The 23,728-nt window shown below is 42.8% G+C and overlaps 1 protein-coding gene across 1 annotated transcript in view; it reads left to right on the forward strand.

The window, feature by feature from the left end:
• WDR44 (WD repeat domain 44) overlaps window positions 1-23,728 on the forward strand; it is a 92,848-nt gene that overhangs the window by 56,096 nt on the left and 13,024 nt on the right. Inside the window, exons 8-13 of the mRNA XM_069065224.1 lie at window positions 4,477-4,583; window positions 6,510-6,661; window positions 10,691-10,829; window positions 11,979-12,043; window positions 14,671-14,784; window positions 19,062-19,184. Coding sequence (XP_068921325.1) covers window positions 4,477-4,583; window positions 6,510-6,661; window positions 10,691-10,829; window positions 11,979-12,043; window positions 14,671-14,784; window positions 19,062-19,184 — 700 coding nt within the window. The remainder of the gene's footprint in view (window positions 1-4,476; window positions 4,584-6,509; window positions 6,662-10,690; window positions 10,830-11,978; window positions 12,044-14,670; window positions 14,785-19,061; window positions 19,185-23,728) is intronic.

Raw genomic sequence — 23,728 nt, forward strand, 5'->3', positions numbered from 1 at the left:
GTATGTGGTGTGTTTGAAGTGAAGCTTGAGGACGCCACAGTGCATGAGGGGAAGTCGATGAGTTAGCTGCCTTGTCAAGGACAAAGACCAAGGCTGGACTGAAGGGAGAGACTGTGAGCCCACCTCCTGGCCCAGTGTGTAGAGCCACTTGCAAAGTGGGAGTAACCAGAGGTCTGGTGTCTCTGAGAAAGATACGATTTCCTTGCCTGTAAGAGAATTAAAAGAGTGTGAAGAGAAGAGACAAAAGATGAAAGGAAGTTTGTTAATGAGTGAGCCATTGTTTGAAAGGGCAGACAAGGAAAGGTAGTAGGGTACAGTGTGATTGAACTAAATGGGAATGAGAGGATGTGGGGAGGGTAGCAGGAGGCGGGGTCTTTGGTCCCCCTTCAAGTCATGATTGGGAAAACCAAAGGTACAAGTTTGATAGCAAGACTGCGTTCCCATGCCACTTCCTGTAGGGAGCCTTTCCTCGTTACCCCCACCATCACATAATCATGTATGTGCTTCTTGGTTTGCATGTCATATCGCCAATGCCTGTCACCTCCCACAGTAGAATCGTCTTTGTATCCCTAGTGCCCATCACAGTGCCTTGTGTCCTATAGTAAGTATTTAATAAGTACTTGTTAGGTTTGATTGGCCCTCTGCTTTAAGATCCTGTGGGGATGGAGATGATATAAGTGTAGTGTTTGTTGTCTAAACACTTGGCAGGCAGGGGGGTCAGAAGAAGATGTGGTAGCTCAGAAATATGGGGCTCCCAAGGTGGGAACGAGCTACAAGTGACATCAGCTCCATGATTCCAGCCCATGATGGGAGGGGATGAGACATACCCTTGGCACTTGGCACATGCACTTGACTCCATGTCTAGTCTGACCTTCTTGGTGTTCGGTCTAGTGCTTAAAGCCCTAGTAATGGGAAATGAGGCCTTTGTCTGTGGTCCCAGGGTTTCTAGCTGCAAGGGTGGTGTTTGAGCCCTTGTTGGGGCAGCCCAGCCAGAATTCCTAGTCTTAGTTCATCTTCACTTCTTATTCTAAGATTTACACCTCCTTCCTTCCAGAGGCCATTGGCTTCCATCTCAGCTGCTTATCTTGTAACTGCAGTCTGCAGTGTTTATTTCAACTTGTTTGTTCCTCCTTTGGTTGGCAAATGATGCTTCATATTCCCCAGAATCTGTTTGACACTGTCATTGACACTAATTTCCACTGCCTTCTCTTAGCCTCTTTCTTTCTGACATGGGTATTCAGAACTCACATAGGTGAATTCACATAGAACTCAAGTAGAAGGAACTCCGGCGACCCAGCAAGAATCCCATCAGACCCTCCCAGATATAACAAAGAGCTAAACCCTAATTCCAAGTCACCCCCATGGCCAAGATAGGCATACCTTCACACTGGCACTTAGACCCTTTCTTTTGGCAAACTGATTCTATCTAATGGCTCTTGACCATCTCTTCTTATGCTGAGAAATCCCCAGTCTCGGTATCCAACTTTGACCCCAGGTGCAGTTTCAAATCTTCAACTGGTTGCTAGATATATCCATTTGTATGTCATGGCATAACATCCACCACATCATACCCTAAAAAACTGTCACCACCCTGCCTCTCCTACCCCGATCATCTCTCAGCTTTTCTGTGTACAACCATTTCCAAGTTTAAAATCTTGGAGTTTACTTAGAGTCTTTTCCTATCATCACCTGTAACCAACCAATCACCAAGCCCTGTCAGTCCTTCCTTAGAAATTTTTCTTATACCCATCCCTTCCTTCTTATTCACACTTTGAACTGTCATTTTCTAAGCCTTCATTACTTCCCAGCAATGTGGGGGTGGAGGATGAGAGAGGACCCAGAGACATGATGCCTTCTCCAGCCCTTTTCCCATTGGTTTTTCATGAGGGAACAACCTTTGTAACCTATGCAATGATTGCTCTGGCCTCTTCCAAAGTGGAACTGGAAGAGTTTTGGAGGTGCTTTAAGAGGATGGGTTTTCTCTTCTCTAAAGACATTGGCTCAAGCCCTCATTCCAATGTATTCCCCCCTGCTGTTAGTTACCAGTGATCAATATCCCAGTTTTTTTTTGGCCAGTTAATATTACTTCAGTTCTATAAAGGAATATTTACTTAGGAGACATAGCAAGTACTAAAGTATAAGCATTTCAGCCCCCAACGCTGGGGCTGTATGTTACCCCCCCCCCATACTAACTCCATCCTTAGGGATAGAGGAGTCAGACTTAGCTCAGTTTCGATATTGACATAAGTCTCACCAAGTTCATAATCTGGTGCAGGGGGGTCAATATCAGATTCTGCCTTCCCAGCTCTCTGTTCTTCCCTAAGAAGAGTGAGCTCTTGGAACATAGAAATGGCTCCATACTTCTGACAGTCAGAGCCTTTTGGGAGCCATTGTTCTTCTAGGAGATGGCTATGATCTTCACATGGGAGCAGTAGAGTTACCTGGACCCTTCTCAGAAGTTGGTATAGTGAGAAATGATATGGAGAACTACCAGAACCTTCCTGCTCTTTCTGGGGGGCAGCAAGCCAACCTCGGAGAAGCAGCCAAGTTCCCTGAGGGAGAGATAGGCAACATGGCCCAGACAAGTCCAACCACCATCTCCCCTGAGACTTCGAAGGGGACAGCCCAAGAGCCTTGAGAGTAGCATTCTTCTAGCCCTTGGCCATCATCTGGAGAAGTGCATTTGAGATCATGCAGCCTGGCAAGTGTTCTTGCAAGTACCAGGGACAGATACAGCTACTGCAGATCAGAAAAGTTCTCAGTCCTTGGCGCTGTAATGCCACTGAAGAAGTGGCATTACTGTCTGAGGACCGTGGGACCTTCTGGTCAGCCTTGTAGCTGGCCTGTCTCCCAATTCGAATGGGAGCTCCATGAGAGCAGGGACTTTTCTATTGGTATCCCCAGAGTTTAGCACAGTGCTTTGCACATAGGAAGTGCTTTATAAATGCTTTTCTTCATGTGTTCTTTCATCCAAATGCTGCCTATCTGCTAAATGAGACTATGTCTCAGTACTATAGGGCCAGGACAGAGAAGGCATTCCTTGAGAGGTATCAAAGCCAGACTGGCTGCCTGTAAAGCCCAGCATGGCTCCCATTCTCAGACCTCATAGTGGTTTGCTCACATGCACTCCAAGTTTACAAGGTTGTGACCTATTTCCTTCACCTAGGAACAAGCATGAAAAATAAACTCACAGTGGCAATGATCAGAGAGGCCTTTGTTCCCAGGTTGCACATGTGTGTTGGTTTGGGAGAGCCCAAGGCTTCTCCCCATGTAGCATTGCTTCTTCTCTCACTGGCATTCAGTTGAAGAGGAAGAAATTGAGCCAAGAAGGCAGATTTTGGTGGACCCATGCCTTCTGAATGCAGCCCACTTCTTGGTTCTCAACAATCAGCAGTCTGCCTGTTCACATGGTTAACAGACTAGGCTCAGATACAGAATTACAGAATAGCTAAACATGCTCCTTGGTCCACATGGGGATTGTTATGTGAGCTGAGCACCCAGTGTGGGATCCTGAGGCCTGGGTTTATTGGCTAGTTTTCCATCACATCTAAAAAGTGAGCTCAGATTGTTTTTAAAACAATCCTACCAAGAGTTGACTTGAAAACGTTTTATAATTTTATATAATTATTTAATTTCTATAATTTCTATATTACATAATTAGAATTTTAAAAATTGGTACCAGTGGCATGTAAGTAAGTGTGAAAGAAGGCAGTTAAAAGACGATGTCATCATTTCAACAGACATTGCTGATGCTGTCAGCAATACAACATGTCTGGCTCAGGTAGTGGTACCTGAGGAAATGGTGGGGACTTGAAATCAAGTTATATAGGCCAGCCACTTGGCTTTTCCCTAGGTTGGGATAACAGCGTGAGCTAGAGCATAAAAGACTCAAGGTTTTATATAACAAATCAAACACTTTTATCTTATTGGCCCAATAGACAATTGGCCATGAGATTTACAATCATGAGGAATTCAACATGTAATTCAGCCAGTGTTTCCTGAGTATCTACTGTGTGCTCTCAGGGAGCTTTGACAATCGAAGGAGAACTTTGAACACTGTTGCAGCAAGCAGTATGAAATAGAGTGTGAGAAATGTGAAAGAGGGAAAAAGTGGAGGGTGGGCAGAGAAATAGAATTGCAGCAAGTGAATTACGCCTACTCTCAGCCCAGCTCAGTACTGACCTCTAGGTACGCAGTTTGTGCAGAGGAACAGTCATCACCTCCTTTTCCATGTCACCATGTAGCATTGTCAGACTTCCACTGAGTAGATTTTCCACAAATGGATAGAGATGTTCTAGACTGATCTTATAATGCATCCTGTCCCTAAGGCATGGGCCACTCCTTGGGCATTACTCATTTATGTGAAATCATACCTCAGCATTTAAACTGGTTAGAGAGCACAGATGGAGACATGAGGAAGAGCTGCTATCCACTGGACACCTAATGAATTAGTGATGCATTATTCTTGCTTTTTAGGACTCAGCTCAAAAAGTTCTTGGGAAAATCAGTGAAAAGAGCCAAACACCTTGCTGAAGAATATGGCGAGCGTGCTGTAAATAAGGTTAAAAGTGTTCGAGACGAAGGTGAGTGGAAAACGTTTTAGACGTCGGACTAAGGACTTTGCTCACTAAGTTGATCATATTCTCACATCATTTGATTTCTTCCCACATGACTTCTGTTTGAGAGAAAGGATCAGGCTTTTTTGGTCACTCTTTTAATTGAGTTCTGTTATCCCATCCCCAGAACACTTAATGAGGGGGAGGTCAGACACCTTTGTGACTATACATTTTATCTCTTTTGTGCACAAACTACTTTATGGCTGAAGACATGTCTGAGCAACAGATATGGTTCATATGTTGAGGCAACCTAATGGTCTCCACTTGCAAAAAAAAATCATTTGACTTTGCTGTTTAATGAATATTTTGTCTTAAAATATCTGAGGTAACCATGACATTGTCGAAATGCCTGCATTCGGAGTTAAAAAACGGGGGTTCTCTGTGTAAAGGCCAAGATGGCGATAATGTACCTTGGATACTTTCTTGGGGCGCTTGTGAGCTCCCCATGGATGTCAGCCCTGCCCTATATGAAGTCTCAGCGATTACCTTGGGGCCCAGAACTATGACCTGACTGAGCCAGGAAGTGGCAGAAGCCAATTTGAGCCATGGGCTTCCTCTGTCGTGTGCTATGCTGCCTCTGTAACAGCAGCTAGAAATTGTCATTCCCATAAAGATTTTGGACCAGACTTAGAATGGCAGTGTGGGAATGTCTGGATGAGGAAGCTCCCTTAAGCAATGTATCTTGTCTGCCTAGAGAGTTGCCTAGGGTACTGAGAGGGGAAAGGGAGTAAGGAACTTGCCCAGGGTCACACAGTATGTACCCAAGGCAGGACCTGAACTTAGGTCAAGGCCAACTTTTTAATAGTCCCATTAAGAAGTAGAATTATGAGATCTGCATAAATTCTAGGCACTATGCATTTTTAAAGGAATAGGAATGATTTTTGCTTTAGTATCTTCCTGTGAAATTTAAAGTTCAAATTTATTGTTATTAATAATAATAATAACAATAATAATAATAGCTAGCATTTATATAGGTTGTCCCAAAAGTCTTAGTGCAGTGTTAAGCTTTAATAACTTCAGATGTTTGAGTCCTATGAACTTAACAAAAACATCATTGGAAACTTTAATTATTTGCATGTTCTTTATGCTTATTTAGTTTTATGATTTGTGAATAATAAATGTTACTATTTTAATTTTAATAAGCTGGAGCAGCCTGTCATTGTACCTTGTATGGATGACAGTTTTGGGGTGACCCTTTCTCAGACTCGTGGCTCAGTCGAGGCCACCTCCATCACCTGGTCGGTCTCCTTTCCCATCCCACTTTTTCTTGGGGGGGGCCACATCCAAGCTGTCCGGTAGGCATTAGCACCTCATTCTTTGAAGGCCCTGAGCAGCAGCAGCTGATGAAAGGTTTCATAAAGTCTGAAAATCAGCTAGGTCAGAGTATTGTACAGAGCGGTGGCTAGGTTGGATTCTGATGAGAAACTGAGCAGTATTTCAGACATTTTAATGAATTTTCAAATGTTGCTTTTCATAAGTTAGGAGCACTTGCTCTTAAGCTATTCAAGCTTAAGCCTGCCTGAAGACTTCTGGGACATCCTGTTAGGAATTTAGGGTTGACAAAGTCATGTTTACAAATTTCATTTGATCCTCACAAAAAAAACCATTAGATAAGTGTTATTATTGTTCCTATTTTACAAATGGTAGAAAACTGAGGCACAAAGGGTTACATGATTTGCCCAGGGTCACACGATCAGGAAGTATACAAGGGCAGATTTGAACTCAGGCCTTCTTGACTACAAGCCCAGCACTCTGCACTGTGGAGCCACGTAGCTTCCATAATAAGTAAATTTCAGGTTCATTGAAGTGTCCTAACCAGTAGATCTAAACACTGGGAGATGATTGCTCTGAGATTATGGCTAGCCATCATTTCTGTTTGTCTTTCCTCTTCAGTGTTCCATACTGATCAAGATGATCCTTCTTCAAGTGATGACGAAGGAATGCCATACACAAGACCAGTGAAATTCAAAGCAGCCCATGGATTCAAAGGACCTTATGACTTTGAACAGATCAAAGTGGTTCAAGATCTTAGTGGTGAACATATGGTAAGCTCACAGAATTTTAGACTTGGAAGGGATCTCAAGGTGAGTTTTTGGGTTCAGTCATTTCAGTCCTTACCCTTCATGACCCCATTTGGGGTTTTCTTGGCAAGGATACTGGAGTGGTTTGCCATTTCCTTCTCCAGCTTATTTTACAGATGAGGAAACTGAGGTAAAACAGGGTGAAGTGACTTGCCCAGGATCATAAAACTAGAACTGTCTGAGGCTGGATTTGAACTCATGTCTTCCTGACTCCAGGCCCAGTGCATTATCCACCATGGCACCACCTAAGCTGTCCAACAACAAAAACAACAATATATGTGCCCAGTGGTCATCTAGTCTCTGCTTAAAGCCCTCAAGTTAGGGAGAGCCCATCTCCCAAGACAACCAAGTCTACTCGGGGGCCATTCTAATTGGTAAGAAGAGATTCCTGGTTCTTTTGGCCTCTTCTGAGCTTCTACCTGTTGCGCCTGTTCCTGCCCCCATCAGATACATGAAGATTGCTGCCATGTTCCTCTGGAATTTTCTCTCCTTCAGGCTAAGCATGCTCAGTTCCTTCACCTGAGACTCCAGGCCCACCTCCATTGAGGTAGTCCTCCTCTGGCTAACCACTGTCCAGCTTAAATGGGTGCCCCTATAACTGAAGCTGGTGCTTCAGACGTGGTCTGAGCAGGGCTGAGGCCAGAGGAACAATCACCTCCTTAATCCCAGGACATCTGCTGCTCATGGCATGGCCCACGATCAAGCACTACCGTAGCTTTTGTCGGCTGCTCCGTTCCACTGCTAGCTCCCAGTAAGCTCTTGTTGGCCACTTGAAACTACAACTCTTTTTCAGATAAACTGCTGTATAAGCCAGGTCTTCCCCCTTCTGTACTTGTTAAGTCAATCTTTGGCCCTCAGCTGTCATGCTTTCAGTTCCTCCTAGTGCTGCCCTCACCTGGCAAGATCTTTATCAATATGTCAACTGATTTTTTTTCCAGGTGATTTCTCCTTCACTTCCGCCAGGTTTTGAGTTACAAATTTTCTCCCCGTTTTTCCCCTACCCACTGCCCCAAAATAGCAGTCCCACAGGATATCCCCTCCTCCAATCTGCTCTCTCCCATATTTCCTCCCATACCCTTTTCGATTTTTCCAGTAGGGCATGGTGGATCTCTATGCCCCAGTGCCTGTATATCTTATTTCCCAATTACATGTAAAATAGTATTAATAATAGTATATATATATGTAAACATTTGATTTTAAAACTTTTATTTACAGATTCATTCCCTTCTTCCCTTGTCACCAACCCTTACTGGGAAGATAAGCGTTTCAGTATAGGTTGTACATGTGTTGCTAATGCAAAACAATAACATAGTAGATATATTGTAAAAGACTGACTATATTTCCCTCCCTCCTGTCCCACCTCCCACTTGTTCTGTTCTCTACTTTGATCCCATCCCTTTTCAAAAGTGAGTGCTTCCAACTTCCCTCCCCCCCAGCCTGTCTTCCCTTCCATCATCCCCCCTCTGATCCCCTTCCCCCCTACTCTCCTGTAGGGTGAGATACCCTATTTAGTGTATATTTCATTCCCTCCCCGAGCCAAATTCAATGAGAATAAGGTTGACCCATTCCCTTTTGCCTTCCTGTTCTTCCCCTCCATTGTAACCATTTTCCCTTGTCTCTTCTATATGAGATAGTTTATCCCATTCTGTCTCTCCCATCTCCTCTCCTTATATTCCTCTCTCACCTCTTAATTTCACCTTTTAAGTATCATCTCTTCCTATTAAATTGGTCCTATGCCCTCTGTGTATACCTGTAAACATATATACACACATTCACATATGTATTCATAATGCCCATATACCCTCATATATAGAAATATATATATTTCAATTCCCTTCAACTATTTTCATACTGAAAAAAGTTTCATCAGTTACAATTATTGTTTTTCCATGTAGGAATATTAATAGTTCAACTTTGATAAGTTCCTTATGATTTCTTTTCCCTGTTTACCTTCTCATGCTTCTCTTGCTTCTTGTATGTGAATGTCAAATTTTCTATTCAACTCTGGTTTTCTCAGCAAGAATGCTTGAATGTCCTCTGTTCCACTGAAGACCATATTTTCCCCTGAAACATGATATTCAGTTTTGCTGGGTAGGTAGCTCTTGGTTTTAATCCCAGCTCCTTTGACCTCCGGAATATCATATTCCAAGCCCTTCGATCCCTCAGTGTAGAATCTGCCAGATCCTGGGTTATCCTGATTGTGTTTCCACAATATTGAAATTGTTTCTTTCTGGCTGCTTATAATATTCTCTCCTTAATCTGGGAATTCCAGAACCTGGCTATAATATTCCTAGGAGTTTTCTTTTGGGGATCTTTTTCAGGAGGTAATCAGTGGATTCTTTCAACCTCTATTTTGCCCTCTGGTTCTAAAACATCAGGGCAGTTTTCTTTGAGAACTTCCTGGAGGATGATTTCTAGGTTCATGGCTTTCAGGTAGTCCAATAATTTTTAAATGATCTCTCCTGGATCTATTTTCCAGGTCAATGGTTTTTCCCATGAGATATTTCACATTGCCTTCTACTCTTTCTTTGTTTGGATCTGTTTAACAGCATCTTGATTTCTCATAAAGTCGTTAGCTTCCATTTGCTCCAATCTAATTCCGAAGCAATGATTCTCCTCATTGAGCTTTTGAGATTCTTTATTCATCTGGCAAATTCCATTTTTTAAGGCATTCTTCTCCTCATTGCCTTTTTGAGCTTCTTTTGCCATTTGAGGTAGTCTATTTTTTAAGGTATTATTTTCCTCAGTCAGGCTGTTGACTCTCATTTCATAATTTTCTTGCATTGTTCTCATTTCTCTTCCCAACTTTTCCTTCACTTCTCTTATCTGCTTTTTAAGGTCCTCTATGGCCTGTGACCAGCTCATATTTTCCTTTGAAGCTTTTGGTGCAGGAGTTCTGACTTCATTGTTTTCCTCTTGTTCCATGCTTTGCTCCTTTTTGTCCCCAAAATAGCAGTGTAATGTTGGAATCTTCTGTCTGCTTTGTTTCCTTTACCTGCTCATTTTGCCACTCAATTACTTGACTTTTGGGTTTTTGCCACAGTAGGACTCTGCCACCAGACAAGGGAGCTTTTGTCCCAAACGCTGGGGTTTTCTCAGCTGCCAGAGGTATTAGATGGGTGCCCTCTCTGAGGTCTCCACAAGCTCTGGCAAGCTGGTCACACACCCCAGGACCTCCACCCAAGACTGCAATCCAGATCCAAGCATGTTAAAACAAGAGCAATTACTCCTCAGACTGGTGCTTGGTCCCCCTACACTCTGCAGGCCAGGAGCTGAAGCTGCCACATGGCACTGGCTGGCCTTACTGGTCCCAAAGTCCAGACTGCACTGACCTCTCACTTTGTCCTTCGCATCTATGTGTTGGTAAATCTGGAAACGGCCACAGCTGCTGCTGATCTGGAGTCCCTCTGGCAGGTGGCTGGTCAGGCCTGCCCTGGGGCTAAAGCCTCGGCGTGGGGCTGAGCTTGGCTCCCAGAGCTCTGCGCTGGCCGATTCCTGCCGGCCTGGCAGGCTTTCCTCAGCAGGAGGTTAGCTTCTCTGTGTCATTTTGTGGGTTCTGCAGCTCCAAAGTTTGTTTAGAGTCCCCTTTTTACATGGATTGGGGAAGGTGGAAGCTGGAGCCGTGGGGAGCTCCTGCTTGTACTCCGCCATCTTGACTCCCCCTCCTTTCCAGGTGATTTCTTAAGATTAATGTCATTTCAGTAAAAAAGAAGTAGATTAAATAAAACTTGCCTTTTTCCATAGAAACATAGCTTTCTTGAACTTGGCTCAAGAAGAGAGAGGTTTATTAGTTGTGACACTGAACTTCTGAGACATTCTTCCTGTAAAATTAAATCTCTGAACAAATTTCTGTATTAAGTAAGCAAAGTGTTAAGCAAATTACAGCTTTGCCTCATTTTAAGAAAGTGTTGTTCCAAGCAGTATTGCCAAGACCTGCTTCACGTTTGACCGAAATATCCCAGCTCTATGCACTTTGTCCCTTTGTTTCGCTAGGGTGCGGTTTGGACCATGAAGTTTTCTCACTGTGGACGATTACTTGCTTCAGCTGGCCAAGACAACGTCGTGAGGATATGGGCATTAAAGAATGCTTTTGATTATTTCAACAATATGCGAATGAAATACAACACAGAAGGTAGCTTTGCATTTTCTGCTGTTATTTCCTTTAACCAGGTCCTTATTTTTTCGGGATTTCTGAGTGCAGTAATGTACCACCTTGTCGCTCCCCCAAAGCCTAGTGCAGCAGCTGCTCCTTGCCAGAGCAACCTCTACCCTAGACATAAGTTTGAAGAAAGCAAACATGAGCCCCTGGGAACCCAACAGAACAGCACTCAGTCAGAGACTAAAAAGGACTTAGCCAGATACTGTGTCCCGAGTGATCGTGCTTCCCTTGGCAACCTTCTGCTCTTGGGTTAAGATGGGAGAGCCAGGGGCCAAGGGCCAGAGGGTGCAGAAGAGAAGGAGGCAGGAAGGTGAGGCCCAGTGATGATGGAGAAGAGTAGGCTGCCCTGGAGGAATCAGTAGACTTAGCAACTCTCAGAGTCCAACAGTCTAGATCCTCAAACCCTAAAGCAAACACAGTACAGTGTAATAGCTGATGTTTGTAAGAATCTCCTGAACCATCAAGAAATGGTCAGATTAGATTGAGAGTGCAACAAGTCCTTGTTCCTTCCCATTATCAGCCATTTCATATTTTGTGGTCCCATCTCGTGAAGGAAAATTCATCTTTAGTGACCCCAGCAAAGCCGTACCTGGGCTCCAGGTTCGTATATCCCTGTTCACTGAATGGGTAATTCAGCCCTGTTCTTTCTAGCTCATTGAATGGTCGATGTGGAAGGGACTTTAGAAATGGCCTAGTCTAATCCCTTTCTTTTGTAGAGGAGTGACAATGGAACCTGGACAGGGTTAGTAATGTACTGTTCAAGGTCACACAGCTAGTTAGCAGTGGACCCAGGAATAGAATCCTGGTCCCTTAGTGTCCAGCCCCAGTCCAATTAAAAAAAAGATACCAGTATTTATCTCAGGATTGTTTACACAGTTAGTAATGAGAATTTACTAGCCTTCATTTACTATGGCAGAGAATAAGATTTAGTTTTCATTGTAAGTGGTTAAGGCACATTTTGATGTTTAAAAGGTTAAATCATTTGTAAGGAAAATTCCCTCATTCATTCCGAGAATCCATACCATTTCCTGCCAATGCTGGGTAGACGAGATGTGGCTATACTGGCTTTACAGTGGTGCCCACTTGTGTGTCCTTTTCAACATTTTTCTTTGTTCTTTTTAGGACGAGTATCCCCTTCACCTTCTCAAGAAAGTCTGAATTCATCAAAATCTGATACCGATGCAGGAGTATGTTGCCTCTCATTGTCACTCTTGGCTGGTTTTTGGTTCTGGGGCCTTCTCTTGGTGCTGTTGGCTTCTGCCCGCATGCCTTGGTTACGTTGCTTTTTCGTCACTGACCCGAGTCCTATCCATTTGTGAGGTCCTGGCTCCAGCCCCATCCTGCTGTGGAAGCCTCCCTGAGAACCTATCATCTGTGCCCCACTGCTCTGGTCTTTAATCATATGTAGTCAGTTCTGGGGTCTGACTAATCTCTGCATCTGATGCTGTCTAATAACTGCCCAACTGTCCCTTGGTTTTTTGTTTTTTTAACTATTTTTATTTGTTTATTCATCAGTTAACAGAGTGAAAATTTTTTTCACACAACTACCTATATGCTTTGCCATTTCTGGTGATGATAATGGGTCACTTTAGATCTATTGATTAACCCAGAAGTGTCCGTCTACTTTATGGTACGGACTCCAAGATTCCAGCCACAAAAAATAGTGACTTCCTGGGCAAGCTCATGCCCACTTCTCATTTCATGAGTGCCCATCTTTTCTCCTTCTCTAGACTGTGAGCCCCTTAAGAGCAAAGATGATGACTGAGACCGACCACACTGTAGATGTTTGGGTTGAGTAGACTAGGAGTCCACAAACTGGTTGAATATGGCCAGGTGGCTACTGTCTCAGCGATGGCATATGACAGTTTGAAACATGATGGTCTTTATTCTTCTGATGTTTTTTTTTCTGGCCATAATAGTAACACCTCACGTTTTCTTTAGTGCTTTTAAAGGACCACTATCCATCTGATATAATCCTTTAGAATCCCAGTAAGGTAGAAACAGGTTGTTACTATCCCCATAGCTGAGGTGGGAAAATTGGGGCTTAAGTCAGGTGACTTTCTGAAGTCCACTGTTTACTTAGACCTAGAACTAAGTGTCCTAATTTTTATCAGACTGTTACTCCACTAAACCATGCTGGCCCCTCCTATAAACTGCAGAAAGGATTTCAGTTCTTTTCATCTAGTATTTATTAAGGTTTTTCTATGAGGTAGGCACTGAGCAAAAGAACAGTTTCCATAAGACCTAGTCCTTTCCTTTGTGGAACTTATCAATGGGAAATGGGCTAGAATGCAAATACAGGACATTCCATGAGAAGTACATTCAAGCGGCACAAACAGAGTGCTGCACACAAGCTTCAGGGGAGCTAAGCAGGCAAAGGGAGGCCATTGCAAGTACGGGAAGTGCAGGGAATGGAGGCATGCAGGCTGTGTTGAGAGTGGGCTACTTTGGCCAGAGTGTTGAGTATGTGGAGAGTGAGTCCAGTTTGTGAAGGGTCTGGCATGCTAGGTAGTAGGGAGCCAGTGAATATTTTTGAGCAGGGGTGTGGCACAGCTAAACCTCCATACATAAAGTGAGGCATTTTGGTAGAGTTTTGAAGGATGGATTGGAGGGGGAGGAGAGAGTGGCATTGGGAAGATCCTGCTTAGAGGGCTCATCTAGGCCACCAGGTGGGGATCTGACAGACTTTGGGAAGCAGTGATGGGAAGGAGGGGGCCAGCCTAACTCGAAGGTTTCCAATAAGGGAGTGTGAGTGAGTGGTGGTAACCTAGGCAGTTAGCAGTCAGAAGGTATCGCCCATTGAAGGGAGTAAGATAGAGAGTGGCATTTGAATAGGTGACATTAGGTGCCAGCAGAACCTTCTGGTGGAGAGCAGAGTGCTCTCCTGTGGGTGGTTAGGAGAGAGACATACTGGTACTTAGATCCCTGGAGCTAAAGTTAAAAGGCAATGTTTTCTGGGTTTTTGAAACAATTTTTATATAGAGAATATTAAGTTATGATACAGAACAGGAGTTCTTAACCTGGGGTCCATGAACTTGTCTCTCTCTAATATTTTGGTAACTGTGTTTCAGTGTAATCAGTTTCCTCTGTAGTCCTGTATATTTTATTTTCTCCATCTAACAACATGATTCTGAGCAGGAATGGGTTCATAAGCTTCACTAGACTGCCAAAGTGGGGAGGGGTGTGGTCCGTGGCTCCCTAAACGGTTTAAGAACCGTTGATACAGAATATTATAAATGATAGAATGTTTCTAAGACTATATAAAGGTTCGCATTATAAATGTACTGTGCATGTTTTTGACATTTGGAAGTATCTTCATGATCCTTGACATTCAGATTAGTCTATTACTAATATTTTATAATTATAATATACAGATTAGTATATTATATTATTAGCATATTATTACATGTGTGTATATGTATGTATCTATATACATATACACACCAATGTGGTATGTGGTTAAAGCATATTTACTGTTTAACAGTAAAACAATTGCATACTTTTCTGATTGATGTGCTTGACCAGCATGGGCAAGATGTTGCTATTAATGTAGGGGATGCAGATTAGGTAACTGAAAGCCAAACCATGGCTAGACTTTAGGGTAGGGCAGAATATGGGGCAGAGGGGGAATGAGCCAACTGACAGGGCCACAGCATAGAAGGAAGGAACCAGGAAGGAAATGAGTTTGCCCCAACAAAAGGAGGTAGGGGAGGCAGCGGGCGGCAGGGGAGAGGTTATGTGGGTGAGGGCCTGGCATCTGTCCGTTTGGTGTAAGAAGGTGTAAAATTTCCCGCTTGGTTTGTGTGTTAAATAGGTGTGCGGTGGCGCTGATGAGGACCCAGACGATAAGAATGCGCCGTTTCGGCAGCGGCCCTTTTGCAAATACAAAGGACACACGGCCGATCTCCTTGATCTTTCCTGGTCTAAAGTAAGAAAAGCATATTTCACCTGCACCGCCTTGCTCCTGTCATTTGGATTTTAAGAGATAAGATAAAATACATATTCCTGTGCTTATTGGCTCATGGATGTTTGTGGTTGTGCTTTTGTCCTACCAATTGGCTTTTAGCTCCCCCTAAATATTCCCTTTTGCCTTTTTTTTAATTGAAAAAATGACTATAGCCTGCAGCAAAATGGGTCTGGTTCCCACCATGCAAAGTGCAAGATAAATAAGCAATCACAGCTCTTCTTGGGATTGATGTGCAAAGTGTCTGGCCAGGCTCAAAGCTAATTCCATCCGGCAGAAGCTGGTGAAAGCTGATTCTCACCCAAATGGAGCAGCCAGTTGCTGAAGTGGCAATGGTGGGAGTCTGGGGAAGAGATTTTGGAGATTTGGAGAAATGGAGCAGAGTAGAGCCTGCCATGCCCTCGCAATTTGGGGAGGGAAGTTTTTCATTTTTAGCAGATTTAGGGAAAGGATAGGTAGGATCTCGTGGCCTAAAATGATCCTTACGTGGGAATTCAGCCTGGGAACGAGGGGGAACTCTCAAGAATGAAATTCTGAAAACACAAAAAGAAATAATTCCATTGAGTAGGAAGTGGTGCTGGGAAGCAGGAGAAGAAGTCGAAGGAGAGGAATACAAATGTGCAGGGAACTCATTGACCGACTTCGATTGTGAGAGCAGGGGATGAACACAAAGGTCGGCCCAGTCCCGGAAGAACAGTGCCAGAAGTACTAGAGCTCAGGGTGAACTGAGGCTGGTGACGCAAGCTGAGGACAAGAAAAAAGGCCGTAGTGTGGGAAAGGAAGCAGAGCCGCTCAGCTCTGACTTTGTTTCTGTTGTCTCTCGAGGAGAACAATCTTAACACTGGAAAAGCTTGAACAAAAGAGCTCATTAGAGAGTCGATGCACCCAAGCAAGCAGGCCAGCAGTGAGGAAATGTTTAGCTGCCAGTGAGAGGTTCGAGGCCCCACACCCAGAGGAGTAGCATATTTGGATCCTGAAAGCAATAGCAGATGTTATCACCAAGCTGCCATCAGTGATGTTGGAAAGGTTGTGTCAAACTGGAGAAGGGCAAATATCCGTATTTTCCAAAAAAAGGAAGAGTGTCAACTCTGAACTTTAGGCCAGTGAGCTTAACCAGAAATGGAAAATTACAAAAGGCACGGCTAGTGAACATCTAGAAAATGGCTCAGTGATCCCACAGAGAGCCACTGCCATGGTCTTCTCACCAACCAAACGGGCAATGCCAGCCTTGCCTTGTTTCCTTTCCCGATCACCTTTCTAGCCCAGGTTCTTGGGGCTCTAGATGGAGGCAGAGCATTTGATGATGTTTCTCATGTTGTTCATGTGAACAAGCCAGAGAGAGATGGATTAGATGTTAATGATGTGGTGAATGGCCCTGCACTAATTAACATTTTTTTTCTCTGACATGGGTAGATGTTGGCGTGCTCCCCTATCATCAGTATAGATGGTACAAAGTCAGACTTCTTAGCAAAGACACTGCATGACAGGCTCCCCAAAGATCTTATATAAGCACAAACATTAGGCTGAATCTAGTTAGATGAAATTCTATTTCAGTTTGTGTTAAAAAACAAACAAACTTGGCTTTCCAGGTTCAACCTGGGGTGGCGTGGTTAAATGCCGTGGTTTATCTGAAAAAGCCTTGCCAATTCATTGCTTACCAGTTTGATATGGTAGTGTGGCAGCTCAAGAGGTGACTGATCAAAGGCTCCATTCAGAAAAGTGCACAGGATGGCAGGGGGCGGAGGGCAGGGCTGATTGTCACACTGTATACTCTGCCTTTGGCAGACCTCATGTGTAACGTCGTGTTTGCTTCCAGATCCCACATTTTAGAAGTGACGTGGATCAGCCAGACACCGTCCAGAAGAGGGCAAACACAGTAGTGAAGAGCCTTGAGAAGAATGACAGAGAATGGATAAATGAAAAGGCATTTCTTAAGCTCTTACTCTGTGCCATGGCACTGTGCTGAGCACAGGAGATACAAATGCCAAAATGAGACAGTCCCTGCCTTCTGGAGGCAGATCAGACCACTTAAAACATGCTAGATGATAAAGATGAAGAGGAGGAGAATGGTGGCCAAGGAGGGGGAGTTTAGTCTGGAGAGTCACAGGGCTGCTACGTTGATCTTAAGGCCTGTGTATTGACACACTCTTTCCAGAAGCAATGGTACTGTTGATGCGGTTACTGTGCCCAGAGCAAAAGGTAGAAAGCACATGGAGAAGAGAGCGGTGACAAGAGGGTCTGGGGGTGGGGCTCTGATGGCATATACAATCTGGTCTGGTTTCGAGCTGGCTAGATAGAGCAGTGAGACACTTTTTTCTTCAGTCACCAATCAGGGAATCTCAGTCCCTGAAGTTCTGTGAATTCATGGATTCATTCCCCCAAGGACTGAAGGCATGGTTTCTGGAGTCTAGATTCTCATAGTCCAGGTGCTAGAAGGACAGATGACAAGATGGCCAAGGGGACAGCTGGATGACATGATGCCAAAATGAAAACTGGTTAAAGAAACTGGGGGTGTTGAAGTTGCTTAAGAGCAGGCTTGGAAGACCATGTGAGCTGTCTCCAGATGTTGAAAGGGCTGTCCTATGGAAGGGTAACCTGGCTTACTGTACTTGGCCCCCGAGCACAGACCGAAGGGCAGTGGCTGGAGATTGCCAAGAGGTCTGTCCGCAGGACACGGGGAGAGGGCTCCCGGTCAGTGGAGGTCTTCAAGCAAAGGCCAGCTTGGCCATAGTCGACAGGATTCTTCTTCAGGTACAGATACAGGTTGGACTTAGGAAGGAAGGCAGACAGGAAGGGCCCTGCTGCCCCCTCGGGGTTGCTCTGGTTCCTAGGGGCCCACGTTCCAGTGCATACAGTAGTGGGTGAAATGAGAGCTGTTACTAGGATTTCAGACTTATTTTCACCACTGAAATGCTGTAGCTTAATGAAGGAATGCTTTGGGTTTGAGGCATGAAGAATGCTTTTGGCATCTGTTCATATATTTCTTATCACCTGTTTTGCATTTGCTTTCCTTCAAGTTGCAAAGTCTGGTAAGAAATTGAAGAGTAAAAGCCGACAAGCTTTTAATTGAGAAGTTTCAGCTGAGTTAGCAAATCCTGTCATGGATAGTGAAAGTGCCTGGCAATTTTCTAAGTCAGGGTCCACGTGTACCAGTTTGTGACTAAGACCTCATGCTGGTGGATCTTGTGGCCCAATGTAATCCCTCCCTGGAACTCCTCGGCTTGTTTCTGCTTGGGTGCCCCATCCATCTTCCTTCACTCTCCTGTCAATAACAGCTCCCTCCCCAGCTTCCAGAATCACAAACGATTTTGGAGCTCCCACTGGGCACAGGTACTGTCTTTCCTGACCATGGTTTTTCGTCAGAAAATTTCCCAGAGTGCCACTGAATAGAAAGGGTTGAAAACCCACCAGTGATATTACTTAGGGTATATTATTTTTCAGTTTGCTTATTCCACATGCATTTTTAAAGCTACTTCTCTATCAGCCAACCAACACATCAACATTATGTTAGACTTCTTTGAAAACGTTTGCTAAATTAGAAAAATTAGCTATGGAATTTGATAATAGATCTGAGCAAGATCCTAAGATGATTTGTGTTCTGCTTGATCTATGTAGACCTCCTTTACATCCAACAGATTGCTCCTCATCAGGTTTATAATGATTGATATTTGTTACTTTGAAATGGCAGCATGACATATTAGATGGAGGCTGGCCCTAGAGTCAGAAGCCTTGGCCTCACATCCAACCTCTGACCCATCCTGCCCTTGTGACCCTGGGCAAGTCGCTGAGCCAACCTCTCTCTGGTGCCTCTGGCAGCTACTCTTGAGGAGGTCCTGCCCTGCATTAATGGCACACGTTTTCTCCCTGGCATTTTTCTGCATCACAGTGGTTGGTTTAGGAGAGTCTTTTGGTGACCACTCAGTTGATGGGCCAGATTAGATGAAAAGTTCCTAATCTTGATTTTATTTTCTTTTAAAGTCACTATTTTGTCTAAGAAAATAGAAGATGTGAGAGAGCTGGAAAAATTGCTTCTGTGCTTGGGCAGGCATTCATTGCTCTGTCCTGGTGACCCTGTAATCCGCAGCAGAAGCACCTGCACTCATTTCCCTTTCTGGTTATGTCCATAATCCTTTTGCTGATAGTACCTTAGAAAGAAGTATGTGTGCACGTATGCAGATACCCTGTGTTATGTGTGTCATTTCTCATCAGAGCATTCTAATGATTACTGGGTTCTCTCCTAGAACTACTTCCTGCTTTCTTCTTCCATGGATAAAACTGTCAGGTTATGGCACATTTCCCGAAGAGAATGCCTCTGCTGTTTTCAACATATAGACTTTGTCACCGCTATCGCGTTCCATCCAAGAGTAAGTGTGGGTTGACATTATTCTATCCTCTGGGAAGCAAGGGCCAGAATTGTTAAAGTCATTGGCACATGGGAAAAAACTAAGGACTTCTTAAGTGAAAAACAACTTAACTCAATGCGGGGCAGGGATGGGTGAGTACTTGCCTGCTCTTAGGATGGGAGTATAAAATCTCTTTGGCTTTATCTGCTTTTTGAGCAGAACTAACCCAAAGGTAGTCAATAAATGTAATGAACCAAAATACTTTCTCTCTGTGTTATGACAAAGTTATAGCAGAAAGGTGGGGCAGAGTAGGATGGTGGGGAGGAGGGGGAGGATGGGGAGAAAGGCAGGGCCACCTCACAGAAAACATCAGCATTTCTGGATATTATCAACCAAAACCCAGAAGGAAGAGCTAGAAGGAGAAATTCCATTTAAAATAATGGTAGACAGTATAAAATACTTGGTAGTCTACCTGCCAAGGCAAACCCAGGTACTATATGAGCACAATTACAAAACACTCTCTGCACAAATAAAGACCATTCTAAACAATTAGAGAAATAGTAATTGATCGTGGACAGGTTGAGCCAACATAATAAAAATGACATTTCTCCCAAAGTTAATTTATTTGTCTTAGTGTCATACCAATCAAACTACCAAAGAAGCATTTTATAGAACTACAAAGAATAATAACAAAAATCATCTGTTTAAAAAAAGTCAAGAATAACAAGGGAATCAGTGGAAAAAAATGTGAAGAAAGGCAGCTTAGCAGTACCAAATCTTTAAACTATATTAAAAAGCGGTAATCATGAAAACAATCTGGCACTGGAAAAAAAAATGGAGTGATAGATCAGTAGAATAGATTAAATTCACACAATACACAGTAATAAATAAAGTAATTTAAATAATAAAGTAATTAAATAAATAAAAAAGACCATAGTAATGTAATGTTTGATAAACCCCAAAAGATACAAGCTTTTGGGGTAATAGCTTACCATTTGATATAAATTGCTGGGAAAACTGGAAAGTAATTTGGAAGAAGTGAGTCATATACCAGTATCTCACACCATATATCAAGATAAGGTCAAAATGAATAAAAGATTTAGATATAAAAGGTGATATAAGCAAATTAGGAGAGCATGGAAAATGTACCTGTCACATCTAAGGGAAGAGTTTATGACCAAACAAGAGATAAGAGGATCACAGGAAGTAAAATAATTTTGATTACATGAAATAAAAAGGGTTTGCACAAACAAAACTAATGTAGCCAAAATTAGAAAGAAAACAGGAAACTAGATAAAAATTTTTACAGCCAGTTTCTCTAATAAAGGCCTCATTTCTCAAGTATATAGGGAACTGAGCCAAATTTATAAAAAATCTGAGCCATTTCCCAGTTGATACAAACAGGCAGTTTTCAGAAGAAATAAAAGCTATCAAGAGTCACATGAAAAAAATGATATAAATCACTACTGATTAGAGAAAAGTAAGTTGAAACAACTCTGAGGTACCACCTCACACCTATCAGATGGGCTAACATGACTGAAAAGAAAATGATAAATGTTGGAGGGGATGTGGAAAAATTCAGACACTAATGTGTTGTTGGTGGAGTTGTGAACTGGTCCAGTTATTCAAGAACTGTTTGGCACCATTCCCAAAGGGCTATAAGTCTGCATACCCTTTGACCCAGCAATGCCACTACTAGCTCTCTATCCCAAAGAGGTCAAAGAAGAGGGAAAAGGACTTATTTGTACAAAAATTTTTCTAATGACTTTTTTTATGGTGGTGAAGAATTGGAAATTGTGGGAATGCACATCAGTTGGAATAGGTGAACAAGTTGTGGTGAGTTATTGTGATGGAATATTATTGTACTATAAGAAATGATGAGCAGGGTGGTTTCAGAAAAACTTGGGACAACTTATATGAACTGATGCAGAGTGAAGTGAGCAGAACCAGGAGAACATTGTGTACAGTAACAGCAATATTGTAAGGATGATCAACTGTAAAAGACGTCATACTCTGATGAAGACAGTGATCCAAGACAATTCCAAATACACATGTTGAAAAAATGCTGTCACCCTCTAGAGACAGAACTGATAAACTCTGAGTGCAGAACGAAGGATACTTTTTTACTTTATTTGTGTGTGTCTGTGTTTGCAACATAGCTGCTAATATAGAAAAAAGTTTTGCATGATTTCATCTGTATAATTGACATCATTTTTCTTGCCTCCTCAATGGGTGGGGGAAAGGTAAGCAGGAGGGAGAGGATTTAGAATTCAAAAATTTTTTTTTATTAAGCAGTCGGGGTTAAGTAACTTGCTCAAGGTTACAAGACCAGTTATTTCTGGGTGTGGTGCTGAGTATCTGAGCCCAGATTTGATCCCCAGGTCATCCCAACACTAGAGCCGGCGCTCTTACTCTCTGAGTCACCTGGCTGCCCCTGAATTCAAAAATTTTTTAAAAGAAAGTTAGGGGGCAGCTAGGTAGAGCAGTGAATAGAGTACCAACACTGAAGTCAGGAGGACCTGAGTTAAAATCTAGCCTCAGGCACTTGACACTTAACTAGCTGTGTGACCTTGGGCAAGTCACTTAGCCTCAATTCCCTGACTTCCCCCCTCAAAAAAAAAACACTAGAAAAAAAATTACGTGTAATTGGGAGATATTTAATAAAATAAAAATGTGGGGGGAGTGGGGAGACAGAGCCATAAGGAGACTACAGGAAAATGAGAGTAGAAAGCTAAGGAAGGCAGAGTTGGGGCAGACAAATAGAGACAGAAATAAGTGAGGAAGATGAAGTGGAGTGAAGACCAGAATTGATTGAACATGTATTAATTCCTACTAGAAATGCAGGTCTTTTTAACAATCTTTGTCTTTTTCATTTCAAGGATAGAAACCCCAGATTATCTATGAGGGAAAAGAGGGAGAGTTGAAACCCATTGCTCAGAGGAAAAAGATGTATTTTTTTAATAGTATACACATATATATATATATTTGAATATTTGATTTTTAAAACTTCGAATTCCAGATTCATTCCATTCCTCCCTTGTCACCCACCCTTACTGGGAAGATAAGCAGTTCAGTATAGGTTGAACATGTGTGGCTAATGCAAAACAATAATATAGTAGATATATTTTAAAAGACTATATTTCCCTCCCTCCTATCCCACCTCCCACTTGTTCTATTCTCTACTTTGATCCCTTCCCTTTTCAAAAGTGGGTGCTTCCAACTTCTCTCCCCCCCAGCCTGCCCTCCCTTCTGTCATCCCCCCTTTCATCCCCTTCCCCCCCTACTCTCCTGGAGGGTGAGATACCCTATTTAGTGTGTATTTCACTCCCTCCTCAAGCCAAATTCAATGGGAATAAGATTGACCCATTCCCTTTTGCCTTCCTATTCTTCCCCTCCATTGTAACCATTTTCCCTTGCCTCTTCTATATGAGATAGTTTACCCCATTCTGTCTCTCCCCATCTCCTCTCATTATATTCCTCTCTCACCTCTTAATTTCACCTTTTAAGTATCGTCCCTTCCTGTTAAATTGGTCCTGTGCCCTCTATCTATGTATATCTGTAAACATATATACACACATTCACATATGTGTTCATATGCCCATACACCCTCCTATATAGACATATATATATATATATATTTCTATTGCCTTCAACTACTGAGAAAAGTTTCATAAGTTACAATTATTGTTTTTCCATGTAGGAATGTTAATAGTTCAACTTTGATTAGTTCCTTCTGATTACTTTTCCCTGTTTACCTTCTCATGCTTCTTTTGCTTCTTGTATGTGAATGTCAAATTTTCTATTCAACTCTGGTTTTCTCAGCAAGAATGCTTGAATGTCCTCTGTTCCACTGAAGACCATATTTTCCCCTGAAACATGATACTCAGTTTTGCTCGGTAGGTGACTTGGTTTTAATCCCAGCTCCTTGGACCTCCGGAATATCATATTCCAATCCCTTCAGTCCCTCAGTGTAGAAGCTGCCAAATCCTGGGTTATCCTGATTGTGTTTCCACAATATTGAAATTGTTTCTTTCTGGCTGCTTGTAATATTCTCTCCTTAATCTGGGAATTCCGGTACCTGGCTATAATATTCCTAGGAGTTTTCTTTTTGGGATCTTTTTCAGGAGGTGATCAGTGGATTCTTTCAACCTCTGTTTTGTCCTCTGGTTCTAAAACATCAGGGCAGTGTTCTTTGAGAACTTCCTGGAGGATGATTTCTAGGTTCTTACTTTGATCATGGCTTTCAGGTAGTCCAATAATTTTTAAATTCTCTCTCCTGGATCTATTTTCCAGGTCAGTGGTTTTTCCCATGAGATATTTCACATTGCCTTCTACTCTTTCATTTGTTTGGATCTATTTAACAGCATCTTGATTTCTCATAAAGTCGTTAGCTTCCATTTGCTCCAATCTAAATCTGAAGCAATGATTCTCCTCATTGAGCTTTTGAGATTCTTTTTCCATCTGGCAAATTCAACTTTTTAAGGCATTCTTCTCCTCACTGCCTTTTTGAGCCTCTTTTGCCATTTGAGCTAGTCTATTTTTTAAGGTATTATTTTCCTCAGTCA

This window comes from Petaurus breviceps, unplaced genomic scaffold (assembly GCF_028583685.1).
Source record: "Petaurus breviceps papuanus isolate PSGF00001 unplaced genomic scaffold, PetGlider_PUasm1.0 90681, whole genome shotgun sequence".
Classification (NCBI taxonomy): Eukaryota; Metazoa; Chordata; class Mammalia; order Diprotodontia; family Petauridae; genus Petaurus; species Petaurus breviceps.